Genomic DNA, 20,073 nt, shown 5'->3' with positions numbered 1-20,073 from the left:
ACCACCAAAAGGGAAAAAAATCAATTGTATTTTGGTTTATGGATGACAATCAGTGGTATCCAGCCTTATATTTAATTCTCAAGGAAGAAACTAGTAAACAAATCACTCCATGAGATTCTGTGGAAACAGCTCGAGTTTCAAAGGCTTGCATTTGACTTAGACTCTCTGCTTGCTGGGTAACCATGGACAAATGACTCCTCTAAGCCTGGGTGACCTCATCTACAAAACAGGGATGATAGCATCTGCCTTAGTGTTGCCGTGGAGTACTTCAGTTAAGCAAGACAACGCGACAAGTGCAGTGGGAACTCCGTAGCTGCCCATTTTCTTCTTTTTTCTAAGTGTCATAGTCCTTTTTTCCATGTTTTGAATTCATACATGTACAGAAAGTACACCAGCCAGATTCACCCTCCTTTACCCTCTTCATTTACCCTTCCCCTCCTACTACTCGTGCCCTCCCCTTAACACGACCTGTTTTATATTCTAGTCATTCATTGTGTCCGTCTGTTGTTCATTGGGAATTTTGCCTGTGCTTAATCAGTCTAACCCCAATGCTAGTCTTCTCACCCTTTCCCACTACCCTGCATTGTTCAGTAGTTTTCAGTGTCTTGTGTCTTATTCCCACACCGATGTGATTTATTTCATTACTATCCACTATTATTCTTTTCTTCTTTTCCTCCTCCCTCAGCCTCCTCTGACATTCCCACTTTTGGGTACATGTGCTGTATATGCTTATTTGTATATATGATAATGTTTGTATTTGCATTGTATCTATCTTCCATATGTGAGTGAAACAATCTTTGTCTTTCTGAACCTGGCTAACTCCACTTAAGAGAATGTTTGCCAGTTCCATCCATTTACCTGCAAATGACAAAATGTCATTCTTCTTTGTGGCTGAATAAAATTCCATTGTATATAAATACCACATTTTCTTAATCCATTCATCAGTTGTAAGGCATCTTTGCTATTTCCATAGCGTGGTTATTGTGAACAATGCTGCAATAAACATATGTGTTCAGGTACCTTGATTGTATCCTGATTTACTTACATCCCTTCACGTATATGCCTGGGAGTGGAATCGCTGGATCAGATGACAGTTCCACTTTTAGTTTTTTGAGGAGCTTCCATACTGTTTTCCACAGTTGCTGTACTAATTTGCATTCCCACCGGCAGCATATGAGGGTTGCTTTTTCCTTACATCCTTGCCAACATTTGTTGTTGTTTGTGTTCTTGATGATAGCCATTCTGACAGGAGTGAGGTAGAATCTTAGTGTGATTTTCATTTGTATTTCCTTTGTGGCCAGTGATGTTGAGTATTTCTTCATGTGTTTTTCTGGTCATTTGTACTTCTTCCTTTGAAAAATCTCTCTTAAGCTCATTTGCCCATTTCTTCATTAGGTCATTGGTTCTTTAGGAATTTAGTTTTTTGAGCTCCCTGTAAATTCTGGTTATTAATCCCTTGTCAGATGCATAGCTGACAGGTATGTGGTAACTCCTGCCATTTTGTCATTTTTGAAGAAATGGGCAAGTGAACTGAACAGAGTTTTTTCAAGGGAAGAAGTCCAAATGACCAAAAAAAAAAAAAAATCATGAAAAAAATGTTCAACATCCCTGACCATAAAGGAAGTGGAAATCAAATCACATTAAGACTCTTCCTCACCCCTGTTGGAATGTCTATCATCAAGAACACAAATAGCAACAAATGCTGGTGAGGATGTGGGGGAAGGAACCTTCATGCACTGTTGTTAAGAATGTGAGTTAGTACAACCACTATGGAAAACAGTATGATGTCTCCTCAAAAAACTGAAATTAGAGCCACCCTTTGATGAAGCAATACCACTCCTAAGGGTAACTCCAAGGAATGTTAAGTCAGGTTACAATAAAGACACTTGTACACTCACATTTATTGCAGCATTATTCACAATAACCAAGCTATGGAAATAGCAGCAAAGATGCCCCCAACTGATGAATGGATTAAGAAAATGTGACGCTAACATATAATGGAATTTATTCAGTCATAAAGAATGAAATTTTGTCCTTTGCAGGTAAAGGGATAGAACTGGCAAACATCCTCTTAAGTGATGTTAGCTAGGCTCAGAAAACCAAAGACTTCATGTTTTCTCTCATATGTGGAATGTAGATCTAATACAAATACAAGCAGTATTATATATACATAGAAATATATACAGAGCATGTACCCAAAAGTGGGACACAAAAATGGGTAGAAGAGACTAAGGGAGGAGGAAAAGAGGAAAGAAAGATAAAGATAGCAAATAATAATGAAATACATCACATCTGTGTAGTAACAAGATATAAGGAAACACATGAAAACTGTTAAACCACACAGGATGGGGGAAAAGTTGAGAAAATACAGTGGAGGGGGGCTATGTTGACTTAAGCACAATGCATGTACAGATATAATACCAAAGCAAAAATCCCACTGACCAACAAACAGACACCTAAACAATGAAGGACAAGAATGAAAAACAGATCACGCTAAGGGAAGGGTACTATGGAGAGGGCTAGGGTAAAAGAAGGAAGTAAAGAAGGTGAATATGGCTGATGCACTTTCTATACAAGAATGAGTATATAATTTTTAAACTTGTTGAACCACCATAAGAAGAGGACTAAGATAGAAAGGAGAAAAACCAACAGATGAACCAATTCGGGATACAATACATATATATACATGGAAATATCATAATGAAACTCTGTATAGATATCTTAAACAAACAAAAATGTCTGTTTTTCAAAAACAGAGGGCAGAAAGGTATAAGAGGTCCTGTCTTGGGGTTGGTACTAGTGGGAGGGAAGGATATAAGAAAGTGTATAGGAAGCCAAACATAGTGGAAATATTATATACGCATGGAAAAATGGAAAAATGAAATCTGTTGAAACTATTCAAAGAACAGGGGGAGGGGAATAAAGGAAAATGACAAAGGGGATGAATTTAACTAAGATATATTGTAAACACTTTTGTAGGTGTAGAAATGTATCCCCAGTCAACAGTAATATGACAATTAAAAATTAAATGAAAACTTAAAAAACAGAGAGAGGTTGGTCGTTACAGACCTATAGACAGGTCTGCCTATATATTGCCAACCTCTTATTTAACAAACTAGCCAGACCACCTACCCTTGCTGCCACAAACCTAAGGTTTCAGGCTTTGATGACTTGGTGTTCTGGGGTCTATCAGCAATCTACCATCTTGGTGTCACTCATTTCCTTATAGGATGGAAAGTGTATCCAGCTCCAACTCAAATCTCATGAGTAAGAAAACTCAGTGAATGCCTCCTCGGACCGACTGGGTGACACCATTGGGTTAAGCATGGCACTGGTCCTTGAAAACTTTATAGTCAAGAATCCCATTTGGCTCAGGCAGATCAGACAAGCAAGAGAGGGAATATGGACTTGTCAGTGTCAAGCACAGAGCAAAGGTGAAGCAACTTGCTACTTTCCAACAAAGTGGACACCAACACCAGGCAAGTGGAACAGGCACAAATTATGTGATTAAGTTAGTCTACAAATAAGCAAAAAATATAATTCCTAAAAGCAGTATAGTAATGGCAAGCTGTGAAGTTAGCAGAGCAGAGGTGAAGAGGGGCAGACACTAGACTGTGAACAACTTCACTGGGTGAAGCTGTTCAAGTGACTGACTGAGCTCTGTCTAAATATGCTCCACCTTCATGAGCCAACGTTGAAGAAAAGGCACTGGAAATTAAGATCATCCGTGAAGCTGTAAGTCATTTGATTCCTGTGGATATTTTATTCTAAATGCATCTTTTAACATTTTCATGAATAAACTGCTCTTTTAATTAATGATGATATAGAAGCTGGTGGAATGACATTTCTCTTAAGAAGCCCACTTTCCAAAGGAATTGAAACTGAAATTTTTCATCTAAGAAAGGTAACAAGGGCCAACACATTGAAATAGGAAGAAATTCAAATTCCTTCCTGCTCAGTTCATCAAATAATTTGTTGCATATCTGTGTGAGACCAGAGGCTGGCTGAACTCACAAGACACAGTTCTCCCCCTCAGAGGTTCTAGGAAAAGCTGGGTGCACACATAGCCATACTTATTCAACATCTGACTTCCTGCTTCCTTCCAGGCCCTGCCCTGCCCTTCCCCTATGGAAGGCAGTGATGGGCCCTCCAGGTGCCTGCTGACTTGCAAAAGACTTCCTGTGTGATATACTATGTATGTATATAAATATATAGCCTCAAAATGGCTTCTAAAATTACTTATGTGTACATACAAATATTTATATTTGTGTGTATTGTTTCCAGAAGTGAGAAAATAGTGTTGTGTTAACAATGGTTTTATGACTCCTACTTATAGTCAAATGGTTCAGGAATTTTGTATGCATGTATGTATATAATACATTTTATACATCTTTATTATTATGAACCTATAATAAACATATATTTACATATAAATATACTTACATATATACACATAAATATGTTACATAATACATATTTATAAATAATATATAGATGAATTATATATTATTATATTCTATGTACTATATAAAATATAAATATATTATATTTTTACATTATTAATAATAATGGTGATAATTAATTAATAGATAATTAACATTATATGTTTATATAATGATTATATATTATTTTGCATATATAAATATATAATGCATATTTATTATACATTAAATATCTGTTACATAATATATTTTATTATGTGTAATATAATATATTCAATGTAATATATTGAATATTATATATGAAATATGTTTTATGTATTGTGCATTGTTATATATTATATATACAAAATTCCTGAACCATTTGAACTATATTACATATAATATAATATATAGCTATAGATTATGTCTATTATATAATATACAGATTATATAGTATATTAATCATATAATATGAGACTTTATAAATAATGTTAAATTCAATTTATTTCTATTATAATCTAATATATTTGCATTAAATATTATGTTGTATTAAATATATTTAAATACTTAGTATAAAATATTATTTGTATTATTAAATATACTGCATTTAATATTAAAGCAAGATGGAGAGAGAAAACAAACACAGCTAAATGTGAAGTTAGGACCTGTAAGGCCAGGGGAGCTCAGTGGTACAGCACTGACCAGCCTGGCAGGCCCTGGATTTGATCCCCAGCACTGCAAAGGGGAATTTAGACATGGAGGATGTGTAACTATTCTGTAAGTTCAAAGTAATTTAAAGTGCACCACTGTTCTGAAGCTTAGGAAACGGAACCAAAACCTTGATGGTCTCCTTCCTGCCTCCCACAGCCCTTCCTGGAGCATGGAGTCAAATCCCACTCCCCAGGGCCACAGTTTAGAATAGGCCTGTGCCCACTTCGACCCTACCCCTGACCAGCAGGATCAGAACCTGGGAGTTCACTCCACAACCTTAGCTGTGGAGATACAGCCAAGGTTGAGCTGCTGGGCATTGTAATGTCCCCAAACAGCTGGCTGTCACTCCTCCATACCTCTGTGCACACTCTTTCCGTGCCACCTCATCTGTCTTGCAGAAACCAATTGCCTGTCAGTGCCAATCAGGAGTCACTTGGGTTTTTTTGTTTTGTTTGGTTGGTTAGTTTGCTTTGTTTGTTTGTTTTGGTGGTTCTAGGGTTCAAACTTAGGGTTTTTGTGCTTGCTAAGTACAAAAGGTGTGGCTCTCTTACCACTTGAGCCACGCCTCCAACCCAGAAGTCACTTTCCTCGTGAAGCCCTCCCCACAGCCTCCCACTGCTGCACAGAGGCAGCTCCCTCACTCCCACACGAAGTATGATGAGTTTGCCCATCCCGCAGCCAACCATGAGCCACTTTAGGAAAAGGTTCCATCCCTGTTGTGTATGTCTTTGCTAGCAGCCTGGTGGCATTCCAAGAAATGTTTGCTAAATTAAATGCAAACACGGTTGTGGCTGCCAGAGCAGAGTTACAAGGCCTGCTCTGGGGACCCTGAAGGAGTTTTTTCCCCTAGGTGTGCACTTAGGGAAGAAGACAGTGCTTACACAGAATTAAAGTGTGAATAAGGAGACTAGAAGGGCGGTGGGAGACAGAAGGAAGCAGAAGAGGGAAGAGCAAGCAGCCCTATGTGGCTGGACCACATGCAGAGGGCATAGAGGAGAATGGGAATAAAACTGAGAACGTTCAAGTCCAGGTGACGATGGTAAGGAAAGGCCTTTAGTCATTCTGGAAGTAGAATCAGCACCTTACCCAGAGCTAGCACAAAGAAACTTCTCAGTGAATCATTTCTAAAGGAATAGTAAATTAATGTTTGCTTTTTTATTTTACGTATGTCCAGTGACCTCTGCCCCAAAACGATAAGCAAAATTTTAAGAGGAATGAATTTCAGTTTAGAACTGACACACTCAGACTAGAATATAAGGACCATCAGTGAAAGAGTATGAAGGATGCATTACAAGAGGTAAGGCCATGAGAGGACACCACTTGAGAAGTCATTGCAATTGTCAAAGTGAGACCTGAGTTCCTAAATTGGAGGCATAACAGAGAGACACCAAGGAGAAGAGATTCAGAGTGACTTGAGCTTTCTATCTTCAAGTGACCACATGGACGCGGTTGTCATTCTCCAGAGTAGGAAATGCAGGGAGAGGAATGGACTTGCCGGAAGTGGTGAACCCCACTGTAGTTGAGTTTCCCAGGCAGAAGGAGGTAGTCTCCCTGTGAGAGGCTGCAGGGTGAGGTGGTGGAATGGAAGCTGTCTGCTGGTGTGGGTTTAGATAGAGACAGAATGAAATGACAGAATGAAAGGCCTGGAGCAAAAGCATGGTCAGGTATGCCCAGGTGCAGACGGCTGATGAGGAAAAAGAGGCAAAAGGAAAACCACAGAGCACATCAAAGGGCAGAAGTGGTCCTTTCACTTTGGTAATGGAAAAATCCATGGCCATCTCAGCCAGGACAAGGAAGTGGACTAAAGCCATTCATTTAGGAAATAAAAATGCAGAGATGGGGGACTTCTAAACTTTTCCCTTTGAAAGAAAATAAGACTGTATCTTAGAACAGCATTCTGACCTATTGACCAGTTCCTCTCTCTTGAAAGCCCCCTCTTCCCTTGGCCTCACGAGCACCCCGCGTCCTAGGTGTTCCCCCTTGCCCTGAGTCCTTTCTCTCCTTCTCTCCTGTGCAAGCTCTTTCTGCTTTCCCACCTGGACAACACCGATTTCCAAGGTGGTCCTAATCTCCCTTTGCTCCCTCCATAGCCCCTTTTCCTAGAAGACCCCACCCATGCTTGGGGTGCTGGATACTATGCATAACAATGACTTGAGTGAATGAACATTTGCAGTCCAGTCTCTTTGACGTCTCCTGTTGCCTCCAAATTTGCCTGCTCTCAGCTGAACTACTGGTACTGACCACATCCCAGCCTCTCGGACCCCCTCTGTGTCCCCGAGCTCAGGGATAGTCACCACCATCTACCCAGAAATCCAAGAGTCTTCCTTAAAACTCACCCCTTTACTGCCCCACTTCTTAACCATCAAGCTCTGTTCCCACCACCCTAAGTGTCTCTTATTCTAACTACTAGTCCAAATCATCACCAAAGTCACTCTGTCCCACTGCAGTGGCTTCCTCAGTGGTCTAGTATGTCTCTCTCTCATCTATTCATCCAGAATACAACCAGAATGACTTTTGTTTCGTTTTGAGACATGGAAGCTATGTAGCCCAGGTTGGCTTTGAACTCACAGTCTTTCTACCTCAGCCTCCCAAGTGCTGGGATTCCAGGCATGTGCTTTCATGCCTGGCCCAAAAGGATCTTTCAAAGCAAAATCAGATTTTGTCACCTTTCTTTCACATCCTTCAGGAGTTACCCATTGCTTTCTGTGTAAAGACCAAAATCCTCAAAAATGCCATGTCTTTGCTGGCCTCACTTCCTACCACTCTTCCCTGAATTTAGCCATCATGGCCTTCTTTGCATCGGTCCTCAATATCCCCTCTTATCCCCTCCTTCCTCAAGCCCTTGCACGTGCTGTGCTCTTCCTGGAATGCTTTCCCTACCCCCACCCCAGTTAAACCTCCCTCACCTTCAGCTATTAATTTAAATGTCATTTACTGCCTGCTAAACCCCTAACAGCTTGTGGCTCATAGAAGGCACTTACTAAGCATTTGAAGAAAGGAAAAGACTGAATGCTAACCAGAGGCAGATATAGGTTCAAGTGACAGTGTCCTTAAGATGGGAATTATTTGAAGCCCTTGGCAACTGAATGATTGCCTGACCAAGGTCACACAGCTAATTGGTGGCAAGGCCAAGGCTAAAACCCTCATCTTTTGATTCCTGCCTCCACATGTACCACATGAATCCTTAATTAAATTTCTCTGATGAGGTTTGTTATAGCACAGCCTTCACCTCACTTGCTCTCCTCAAAGCATCCTAACTTGGCGATCTCCAAAATATGCCCATAATAACCAACACGGAACAGGACCCCGGAAATTCTAGATGCAAACTGTCTTCCTGTTTGAGATCCTATTAAAGTTGCTTGGAACTTTTGTCTTCAATTCCAATCAGGAAGGCCTCCAGGCTCTTCCTCAGCAACATGCCATTCAGACTCAACTTGACAGATGTTTCTTTAGTATTTTTCCTCATTGTATACATTCAGACACTTAAAACTTACCACACAGAACTGGCCTAGAGATGGGAAATTGGTTACAACAGATACAAATTCACCTGGGGACACAGAACCAGTAGAGGTGAACATTACGTATCCAATATTTTCAGTCCAAAATTATTTTAGGAAATTGAAGAAAACATCAAACAAACAGAATAAAAAATTCAGGAGGGAAATTGAGTGGTACACTTGAGGGGCTAAGCAGATCTTACCAATGTAAAGCAAGGAGAGAAACTAGTAGGGTTTCAGGCTAGCGGGGCCTTGGAGGGCTGCCGGAACCAAGTTTTGACAGAGCTGTGCTGTGCAGATTATCCAGAAGGACCAAGACAGCACAGAAGCATGATGCACACAGAGGGCAATGTCCAAGGTCCCTAGGAGCAGAACTGCATAAAATTCACTTAAGTCTTTTACTAGATGGCTAATTAAAAAGCAGTTAATGGGAGTGATTATTCCAGGCAATGGAATTCAGCCATGAAGGAACCTAATGACCAGGCCTGTGCTTCCTCTGTACACCCTGATTTTCCAGAAGCTCCCCCTAGATTTGAGCAGAAGCTGTGAATGGCTGTGACAATCTGGGGTAGCTGGGAAGAAGCAGAGAAGACTTTAGGGGACAGGAAGAAGGAATTAAATATTAAAGGTTTTGTTTATAGCAGAAAGTAAAAGGAAGGAAGCCCACCACGATGGGGGCTTGATAAAAGTGGTTCACTTGAATGGCTAGGCTGGTAGCTGTGGCGTGGATAGAAAATCCTGGTCTGGAAGCCATCTGCAGTCTGTAGACCTCTCCTCTCGACTTAGGGATGCCATGTCAGCAGCTTGAAATCAAACAAGGTAGCAGTATTTACACTAGGGGAACAGGCAAAAAATACTAATCAGGGCTTCTCCCTCTCACAGAGCCAATCATGCAACACTTACCAACCCACCACTAGACCTGTTAGACGAAATCCTTGTGGGAACAGATCCCTGGAGTCCTTACATGAAGGAAAATAAGCCTCAGCATCTTCTGTTGTGGCTTTTCGGCTTTAATTGCTAATGCACAGTGGCACTCTTCAATTATCTTTTATTGCACATCCAGAGTCGCTCAGCATTTGTGGACTCCCCTGGCAAACCCACCATCATTTAACACATCATGTCTGCAGGGGAATATTTCCAAGCTGCAACTTACTAGCTTTAAAATAAGCTTTTGGAAAAGAGCCCATTTGTAAGTTGGGAATTTTCAGTTCTGGGTCCCCAAGGAAATTAGAGAACAAAATAATCATATCAGCTTTTGAAATATAGGTTGCAAAATATATTCTAAGTGAAAAGGCAAAAGGAACAGAATTGTTTAACTCTGAGAAGAAAAAGATGAGAAGTAATTTAATTATGGGAGTGGGTGCCAGCTGTTGAAGAGGGGTGTTGTAAGCCTTAGAGATTTTGCTGGACAAGGGGATGAATCTCTTTATGGTGTTATTCTTGGGGGGAATGATTTGTGGATTTTATTTCAAACATTTGCAAACCTCTTTTCCTCCATCAGGAAATATGACCTGTGTCGAGGACTAAGAAATAGTTAAAACAAGGTCACTTGTCTATTTTAAGATTATTGTCAAACAGGTCCTGTCTGAGAGTTGGTACCAGTGGGAGGGGAAAGATGTAAGGAAAGTGTATAGGATGGTACAATAATGGAAATGTACTCATGTATGAAAGTGGAAAAATGAGACCTATTGAAACTATTCCAGGAATGGGGTTGAGGATAAAGGAGAATGATAGAGGGGGTGATTTCAACTATGATCTATTTTAAGAACTTTTGTAAATGTCACAGTGTACCTCCAGTACCACAATAATATGATAATTTTTAAAATGTAAAATAAAAACAATAACCAGAACCTCCCCAAAAAACATTATGGTCACCTTTGAGGTCCTAAGTCTACAGATAGTGTAAAGTACTTCAAGCCTTTTAGAAATGTGACATAATTCAACAAATATCTTTCATAATACATCTTAGAATACTTAGATCCAAAATTTATCCTTTTTCAATCAAAAGTGAATACTATAAAACTTAGACTATCTCTTATTAGTATAAAATTTTAAGTCAAGCATTCTAAATCAATACTTGATCATTTATGAAAGAAGTTATGTTATTTGGGTCTTGTTAAATTAGTGCTATTTTAGTTATTTATTTGGCAGAGATGAAGGTGTTACTTCCTAAAAGATAGTACAGTACCTTGGCTTGGCATTTCCTTAAAGCAATGAAATGACAGCTGTAAATCTGCCACTTGGAACCTTAAATGATTCACATCGATCCCAGGCCTCAGTTTAACAGTTGGTTTATGGTGTGGTTTCAAAATAACACATTTAAGCATGGTATATCCCTTCCTCCAAAAGTGACGTCAATCCATAAAGCTTTTTAATGATGAGTCTAAAATGCACCAAAAGTATTCTCTGAGGCATAGTCTTGGATTGTTTATCTAAAATCGTTAATTTCTGAATTTCCCTTCATGATCTGCCTTACAATAGTATGTATAACTGCATCATACCTTACCCTGGCAGGGTGACCCTGGCCTACCTGCTCCTGCCTCATATTTGACTCCAAGGGTCTCAGACACTGTGTGGGTGCCATCAGGGAGCTGATTGTCAAGCCCTTCTGAGTCAGAACTTCTGAGCTAAGTGAGGACCAGGCCTGAGGACCAGGATTTTAATAGGCCCCTCACAGGTGGTCTGAGCCATATCAAGGACTCCATTCTGCTCATTTTCTCACTCCAGTTCTGGCTCTGGGAGTGGAATACCTGGGGAGAGCCAGGCCCCTGGAAGCTCAGGGTGTCTAAGGGGACACACTGCACCTGCAACTCAGGTGCCTCTGGGCCTTGGTGGCTTCCCTGCTGGATCGGCCTCTGCTGCCCAGACCCCTCCATCCCTAGACCACGTTCCATGCTTTCAGTCTTGAATCTCAAGTGCCTGGTGTGTTGGCTTTTGCCTATACAGATTCACTATCTGCTGGCCTCTGATTTGGTTGAATCCTCTGACCTCCCTTCCTCTCATCTTCCAAGTCCCACCTCTTCTCTCCCATGTGGCCCCAAGGATAACCCCCATGTTCTCTGGTAGAAGCTCTCTGTGGTAAAGTGAACCCCTGCCCTGCTTCTCTGCTCTGCTAGACGTGAGTCCAGAGGACCATCCTAGAAGTGTCTATCTGTTCCAGAGACTCGGAACTCCTGAGAGAAGTCATTATCCCCAAAGCCAGCCTAAGATGGGCTGGGAGCCTCAGAAGTCTTGAAGGAATGACTGGCGCAGAAGGAGCGCATGGGTTTCGTGGCAGTGGTGTGCTATCAGCCTGCAGGCTCTCTCAGCAGCTACTGGCTTTGTACCCTGCTCCTCACCTGGAAGGCTCACCTCAGTTACCCACTTTTGCAAGACTGTTACCGCTAGTTCTTTGGATCCCAACCTCCACGTCTTTAGGAACAGAAAGTCTTCCTTTGCCCCAGACTCAGAGCTGATGCCCCTCTGTTCCAGAGACTCCTAAATACACCTGATTCTGGGTACAGTGGTTACATCCTAATCATGTTTGTCTAAACCCTTCTCTGGATCAAGGGCAAGGACTGTGACATAGTTCGTGCTCAGTAGATGTTTGCTGAAAGAACGGCAAGCTAATCCAAGCAGTTAGACAGGGTTCTCATCCCGTACCCACGAGTGAGCACGATAACACCCACCGCGGTCAGCGGCTGATGGGTCTCCCCTCATGCACACTGCACTGCCATACAGAAATGTCCCCGCAGACAGGGACCACATTTGCTCATCTTCACATTCTAGTAAGCATGCAGCAACTAGCATGGACTAGGTACATGTTCAAGCCTGTGTTTCCCAACCAGGACACCTTTGGGATTTTGAGCAGGACAACTTTTAACTGTGTAAGAAAGCACCCAGTTTGCAGGAAATTCTGCTGTCCTTATCCCTGCCCACTAGATAACATTTGCATCCCTCGAATCATTTTAATGACTACACACACACACACACACACACACACTTACAAAAGTCCTAGAGACAAATAGTACTACCCATAGCAAAGAACTGATAATCCTCTGAGCTCTTCGTCACAACTCAGTGAGAAACACTGAGCGGAGTCCATAGCAGTGCCACATGTATTGCTACTGGAGTACCACATGTGCAGTGACACAGGTAAGGAGTAGGAAGAGCATTCTACCTTGGCAGATAACAGTAAGCTGACTTTGAGCAGTAGTTGACATCTATGGCCATCCCACCCTGAAAGTGCCCAATCTCATCTGACATAACACTTAGCTAATCTTCACTGAGCACAAATATATTCCAGCCACTCAGCTCAGTGTTATACATGGTTTATTTAATCCTCACATCCACGCCTCCTTCTCTGAAAACTGGAGCAGGAGAGTTTTAAGCCCTTGACCCAAGTCGCCACAGCTGACTTTTGACAAGGCCGAGAGTCCATCCCAAGCACCTGACTCCACTGCTCTGTGTAGATTTTTTCAGCAAGAATCAATATCACAATTCCCAGATGAAGACTCCCACTAAAAACCATCCTATCCTATTAATTATAACATAGAGCAGTGTTTTTGCAAAATGTATTCTGCTTAGTGTTAATGTAGTGGGGTGTCGAGTGGTGTAAGAATAATGGGTTCCCTGGGTGAGAAGTTTGAGAAGTACTTTCAGAAAACATGTGTAGAGGGCCATGCAACAGTAACTTGAAGATCAATGGTGTCTTCAGAGGGTGGCCCAGCTTCTCACAGTGAGTTAGGGATGATCTCAGAACATTGGTGGGCAGACAGTGGGGAATCTACAGCAGGAACTTGTCTGCCAGAAAGTGATTAAACACTAATTAGCACTGATTAAGCTATAGGAACAGGCTGATGCAGGAAAGGTTAGGGCCATTTCTTCTAATTTCTCAAGAACAACAATAATAACTATAGGTACTATTTACTGGATGCTAATTAATCTCTACCTCCAAGATGAAATACTTAGGCCTAGCAAAATCGGTTTTACAATTATCCTAAGGCCACATAGCTAACTAACCACAGAGTTGAATTTGAACCCAAGTCTAAGTTCCCACCTTGTGATTTGAAACTCTTCCATACAGCTTACCAGGCTTAGGACTTATCAAAGTTTTTTCCTACATGAAGATCCAAATCAAATCTAATTCCAAAGAGGATACACCTTATGGGTTCCTTCAATCAAGGAGCTATGTGATAATTCTACCTTTATTTTCAGCATAGCTCTTCAACCAAAAAGTTAACTATTGGGTCTGAGTACTATACATGATAAAAGTTTCTTAGTTTTTTACTAGTTTTTAATTTTACATATTTTCATACTCTGTTACATGGTTTTTTTCTTTTGATGGAGTATTTGTGTTCATGAAATAGCATCCACCTGCACAGAAGTTGACTCAACCTGATCAACCCCCTTCCTGGGTCCAGCGTCTGCCCTCAAGGCCATTGTGAAGTCAACAGTCCACCCATCTGCAAAATATTGCCAGTATCGGATCAAACCTCTCCTCACTTTTCAATTTTGTCTTTCCTTTCCAACAGATGTGGGTGCGTTTTTTGAAGAGGGCGTGTGGCTGCGGTACAACTTCCAGGTGCCCACAGTCAGTGCCAGAGACTCGGGCAGCAGGGCGGAGAATTCTGCAGACCAGCAGCACTTGGTCCCTGACCTGGCCCAGGAGCAGATCCACTTCAGCTTCAGCACCACCAAGGCGCCCTGCATCCTCCTCTACGTCAGCTCCCTCACCACGGACTTCCTGGCAGTGCTTGTCAAACCCACCGGTGAGGACAAGGATGTCTTGCCTTCCACCACTTAGCAGACAGAATGTGCTAGAAAGAGTCTGTTCTTGGCCTCTTCTTATCCCCATAGAACACTCAGCAAGTCAGCTAACTTCTTTGAACCTCATTTCTCTGTATTAAAATCAGGAAAACAACTTGTTACAGTACTAATACTGATGAAGTATGTCAAGTTTGAGAACACTATGACATGAATATGAGATGGTTTCATAGGTATAATGATTATTTTTTGTTCACCACTGTACTAAATAGGGATGAGCTTTGAAGTAGTGAAATTAACTTCCTATCAGTCAGTGAATTATCCTGATTTACAATAGTGTATCTGTAGATTCCAATAGAACACATGAACTTTTGATAGAAATAGTAAATCAAAGATGTTTCCAGCCTAAACCCGCTCAGAATTTTACATGCACAAAATAAATCCCTGAAACAAGTGTTGCTGAAAGCAGAGGTCCATTTTCACTATAAAATTTCCAGGGCCATTTTGATCCATCAGTTGCAATGAGCCAGTGAGGATCCTGGTAAGGATATGCAAATGGTCTTTGACCTTCAACAATGACCTCTGAGAGGAGTCTAGCCAGGCCTAAAGTGTATGAATATGCTGCCCTTGGAGGAATCCATTTCCTCTCTGAAAACTTGAATTCACACATGGTTAAAGTTTTAGGAAGATCACTGTTGATGAATAAAAATATTTTAAGCGTATGAAGGGAAAGATTTTTCTCTATCACACTTCTAATAGAGATTGTATGAGCTCTCCCATGATCCAGTTCTTCAATGACTATTCCAATGCTTTAGCATCTTAAAGATCAATATTTTCTTCCATAGAAGCCAAAAATAGTGTAAAAGTTTAAACTCCCTCTCTTGGGCAAAGCACTGTTAGTTTAAAAATAAGAGAGAAATATATTTCCTAGAATTTTTCCCTTTCAGAAATTATTCCTAAAGAAAAGAAGCCAAAAATCAGACATGATTTCAGCATGAACATGTTTACCATCCTGTTGTTCATGAAATAAAAATTGGGAAAAAAAACATAGAATTAAAATAGTTTAAAAAGAAAAGGCCCACCATCTCATGGAATAATATGTATCCATTAAAATAGTATTTATGAAGAATAATGATATAGGGAAATTTTATGTAAACTACAAAAAAGGAAAGCAAGATACAGACTTGAACCTATCATATCAACTTAGTTCTGTAAAACAAATATGGACGAAAATCAAAAGCAATAGTGTGAACACCAAGTGTTTGACTGGATGGTGGATGATTTGATTCTCTCAGGTCATACTCTTCTGTGTATATCAGATGCTCATGTTGAGCATGTGTCACTTTTCTAATCAAAAATAGTAACTAAAATCAGAAAGTATAAGTGCATGGTGGAAAAGCAGGTAACCCCTGCTCTTCAGAAGTTTATTTCTCCTAGACCAAGTTCAACGGATTATTTAATTTGCATGTACCAGCCTCCATGCAGGCAGATAGCCCTGTGACTTCCCATGTGAAGAATTGGGTGAGCATGCATCCTTCTCGATCACTGCCACATTAAGATTTGGCCCAGCCATATTCGGTGACTACATTCTCACTGCCTACACCCACAACTGCTCAAGTTGTATGCAAGGCTTTGATGAGTGGATTCTGTAGAAATGACTACTGATTAGTGGTGCTCACCTCACTTGTGCTCAGCACTGTCCTAAGTGTCTGAGGTGCATTGATTCCTATGAGCCACAGAACGCTAAGAGGTAGGTGCTATTCTTATCCCTTACTACATGGAGGTTAAGTGGCTTGCAGGCTCAGCTGGTAAAGAGCAAAGCTGGGGTTCATGCACACCAGGTACCTGACCTCCAATGTCTGCCTCCATCTCAGGCATCTCAGGAACATGCTCAATGCATTTGGAAAGCAGAGCTGGCCAGTTTCTTTCTCATTGTCACAAGTCCATTCTCAAACTGCTGGTAGAAATTTAGGCTTTTCACATTCTACATATTGTATTTGTTTATATTAATTGAAATTTAAAGTTACAAGTAAATTTGAGAAATTCATTCAGGGAAAAACATCAATCAGGTCTGTCGATGACAAAATACCAGGAAAAAAAAAGAAACTAAACTGAAAAACTAGAAAGTCTTAACTAAATATCCTGCCATCCACACTTCACATGTTGAAAGCTCTTGTCACTGTTCCCCAGAACTGGCATCCCTCAGGTTCTCCTTCTTCTGACCACCTCTCCGACACTTGCATTTCGGTTCATGAATACTCCCGCCTTTCCACTCCTGTGGGCCATCCAGGCAAGGAAGTCCTCTAGATTCTACTTTCATTGTGACCTTTTGTTCCCCACTGCTACTGTACAAGGCAACATCCTATAATTCAGTGCTTCCCGATGTTGTTTATACTGTCCCTACAGCCGAACGATCTGTTGGTAAAGGAAAGGGGTTGTATTTGGAGACTCCTACCAGAGACTCCAGCTCTCTGACTCCCAGATGGTGGGGAGTCACACCCCTCACACCCTATCACTCACTGGGGCATAGCATGTCACTGGGGATTCAGCCCCCATCTATCTCTCTGCTTCTGGTTGCTTCTGCCTCACCCTTTCTACCACAGCCAGAGTGGCCCTCTTTCATATGGGTATTGTAAAGTCGTGATATTGTATAACACCCATGGTAAATACTTAATGGTGCCCCACAGAGTAAAACAGGAGCAATCCCCACTCCCATGACCTTCCAATCAAGACCCAATAACCTCATGAGGAAAAGCCCAGACTATGTGGGTTTAAATTCTGCTTCTGTCTTTTCCCTTGAACAATCAGCTGCTCCATGCCTCAGTTTCCTGATAGGTAAAAGTGCCTCCCTCACTGGACTATCATGCGAATCAAGTTATTGAATCTAAGGTGCTACATAGTGGGCTGCCAGTGTGGCTTAAGTGGCGAAGCACCTACCTAGCAAGCATGAAGCCCTGAGTTCAAAACCCAGTACTGCAAAAGAAATAAAAAGAAGGTGCTACATAGTGTACACATGCAATGAGAATAGATGAGGACTAACAATAGATGAGTGGACTCTGGCAAGTCCACTGACACAATCTACATTTTGTCACCTACTCTTTATCTGCTACTCTTCATTTTCAAGAAACTCATGCTAGCCAAGCATTCTGTGGCTTGGCTAACAAGCATTCTGTGTCCCTAACCTGAACACCTTCCACCTTCCTCCTGTGTCTATACCTGCCTTTCACCTTAGGCCTAGACAAAGCCTCACCTCCTCTCAATGACTTCTCCTGGCTTTAAACTCTAATTACATTTATTTTCAATGTCATTTGTTTGGCATTTAATGTACCGTATTGTTATCTATCTCTGTTATAAATATGCCCCGTCTTCCCAGAGAGATGAAATGGTCCTAGCCCTCCATCTCCTGCCTACAGTAGGTGCCCTATAAGTGTTTGCTGATGACATCCAGGAGAGTATAAATCTCTTAAGCACTTTATGTGCTGCAGCTGATGAAAGAGTGGTCCCTTCTAACTGCTTTAATTCACTCGGGAGATGAACATGAGATAGAAGAAATGAAGTAGCTCTCTATTTAAATAATATTTTACCTTAATGGGTAAATAGCAACAATCTCCCTGCCATCATTTAGTGATCCCTTTCTGCTATTATTTCAAAGGGATAAAATACATCAGTTAAATGTTGTTATTCAAGAATATCACCATTATTGTTTACAGATCATCACTATATATAAATTTAAAGTTCCAGCTCATCTTTTTCTTCTCAAAGCAAATAATTTCTGTTACCATTAAAGTGGAGAACTTATGGGAATTTTAAATCATATTTGCAAAACCCAAAAAAGCCAGAAAAGAGAGAAAATAATGAAAACAACTTAATGCTGATTGTGACAGAGCGAGAGAGCCTAACAGGATCTGTGACAAAGAGAAAGTAAGGAGGATGTGTCCAGGTTTTGCATAGCCACTAGGTCCTCTGGCCTCCAGCCCTCAGTGGTGCAGACCATTCTCTTACTTGTCCTTGTATCCCCAGATCCATGCCCTGCACCTGGCCCATGCTTGGAGATCAAGGATGGTTGTTGCATTAAAAGTGGATTCTCACTTGTAACCAGACAGACAGCCCACTCATTAAAGAAATGAGTGTTCTAAATGTGTTCTAAAGAAATGAGTACGTGAATGACGAAACACTACCACTATGTATTTGTCATTATAGATGTCCAAGAATTAAAAAGAAAAACATAACAAAATCAACTTGTTTTTTTCCGCATGTTGCCAGACATTGACCTAATCATCTTCATTTGCAAGCATGATTTTTTTTAATGCTATCAAGGAAAAGAGAAAACTCAAGGGAGCACTGAGGGGTGGGGAGAGAAACCATTCAGGGGTAGGGAGCACTGTCTTCCAAGACCCTGAAGTAAAAGGAGAATAGGATTTTCTAAAGAATGGGAGACATCCAAGGTAGCGTGTATGTTAAAAGCAAGAGGGAGAGTGACATAATTTGAATAAAAAGTAGCAAGCAGACAGGGCATCATGGATACGTTAAGAATGTATGTCTTCATCCTGTGAGCAACCAGAAGGCTTTGAAGGATTTTAAATGAACCAGTGAGATAATCAATTATGCATCTTGAAAAGATCTCTCTGCTTTGCAAAGAAACATTGAGAAAAGAGCACGAATGCAAGGAAACCATTCATAAATTTATTCAACAAATATTCATTAAGCACCTACTGTGGAGCAGACACCCTTCAAAGCAGGGGCTATAAAGTCATAAGGAATATAGACAAAAATTCTTGTTCTCATGGAGCTTGCATTTGAACAAGAGAAGACAGACAAGCAAATTAATTAAGTGCAATCTATAGTATGGTAAGAACTGATACAGGAAAAATGCAAGACAGAGAAGGGAGGGCCTAGCCAAGGAAATGGAGTGGGTATATTCCACTTTTGTTGGGACAGTCACTGAAATCATCATTGAGAAGATGACCTAAGAGCAAATATCTGAATGAGTGAAGGGTCAGCCATGCAGATAACTTGGAATTGAACATCCTAAACAGAACCTCAAGTACAAGGGTCCTGAGGCAGGAAGGAGGCCAATGTAGATTGGTAAGGGGTGAGCCAGGAGGAGAAAAATGAAGAATTAGGTGAGAGAGGATGGAGGAAGCCTGATAAGGTTGGGGAGGCATTGTAAGGACCTTGCTTTTTTTCCTCTGATTGATAAGAAGGCATTAGAGCATTGTGAGCAAAGGGTCACTTGAACCATCATATGGAAATGGTGTGTGAGGGGCAGAGGAAAGATTGGGGTTAGGGGAAGATAGGGTAGGAGCAGCAGCAAGGAACTCCATGTAGAAGGTTACTGAAATAATCCAGGCAAAAGATGATGGTGATGTGGTCCGGGAGTAGGAATGGTAGTGAGGAAAAGCAATAAGATTTGGGATCTATTTGTAGGTATGTCAGAATGTTTTCTGACAGATAGCATACAAAATATACAAAAAATATTAGGAAGCCTAAGGCTTTTGGCAAGAATTACTGGAAGCACAAAGTGGCCATTAACCAAAATGCACAAAACTGTGATGGAGGATTTTCTGGGGTAGAACATCAATGTTATGATGTATATGTTATTCTTAAGGTGTCTATAAGACATCCAAACAGAAATGCTGTAGTTTATGGAATGAGTCAGGGTTCAAGAGAGAAGTCTGACAGGTATACAAACTTGGGGT

At 41.0% G+C, this 20,073-nt stretch overlaps 1 protein-coding gene across 1 annotated transcript in view; it reads left to right on the top strand.

The window, feature by feature from the left end:
* Positions 1-20,073, top strand: part of Cntnap2 (contactin associated protein 2) — a 1,948,854-nt gene that overhangs the window by 1,779,287 nt on the left and 149,494 nt on the right. The window contains exon 19 of the mRNA XM_074061335.1: positions 14,143-14,379. Coding sequence (XP_073917436.1) covers positions 14,143-14,379 — 237 coding nt within the window. The remainder of the gene's footprint in view (positions 1-14,142; positions 14,380-20,073) is intronic.

This window comes from Castor canadensis, chromosome 2, assembly GCF_047511655.1.
Source record: "Castor canadensis chromosome 2, mCasCan1.hap1v2, whole genome shotgun sequence".
Classification (NCBI taxonomy): domain Eukaryota; kingdom Metazoa; phylum Chordata; class Mammalia; order Rodentia; family Castoridae; genus Castor; species Castor canadensis.
The sequence above is the reverse complement of the archived record's forward strand: the minus strand, read 5'-3'. Positions and strand labels throughout refer to the sequence as shown.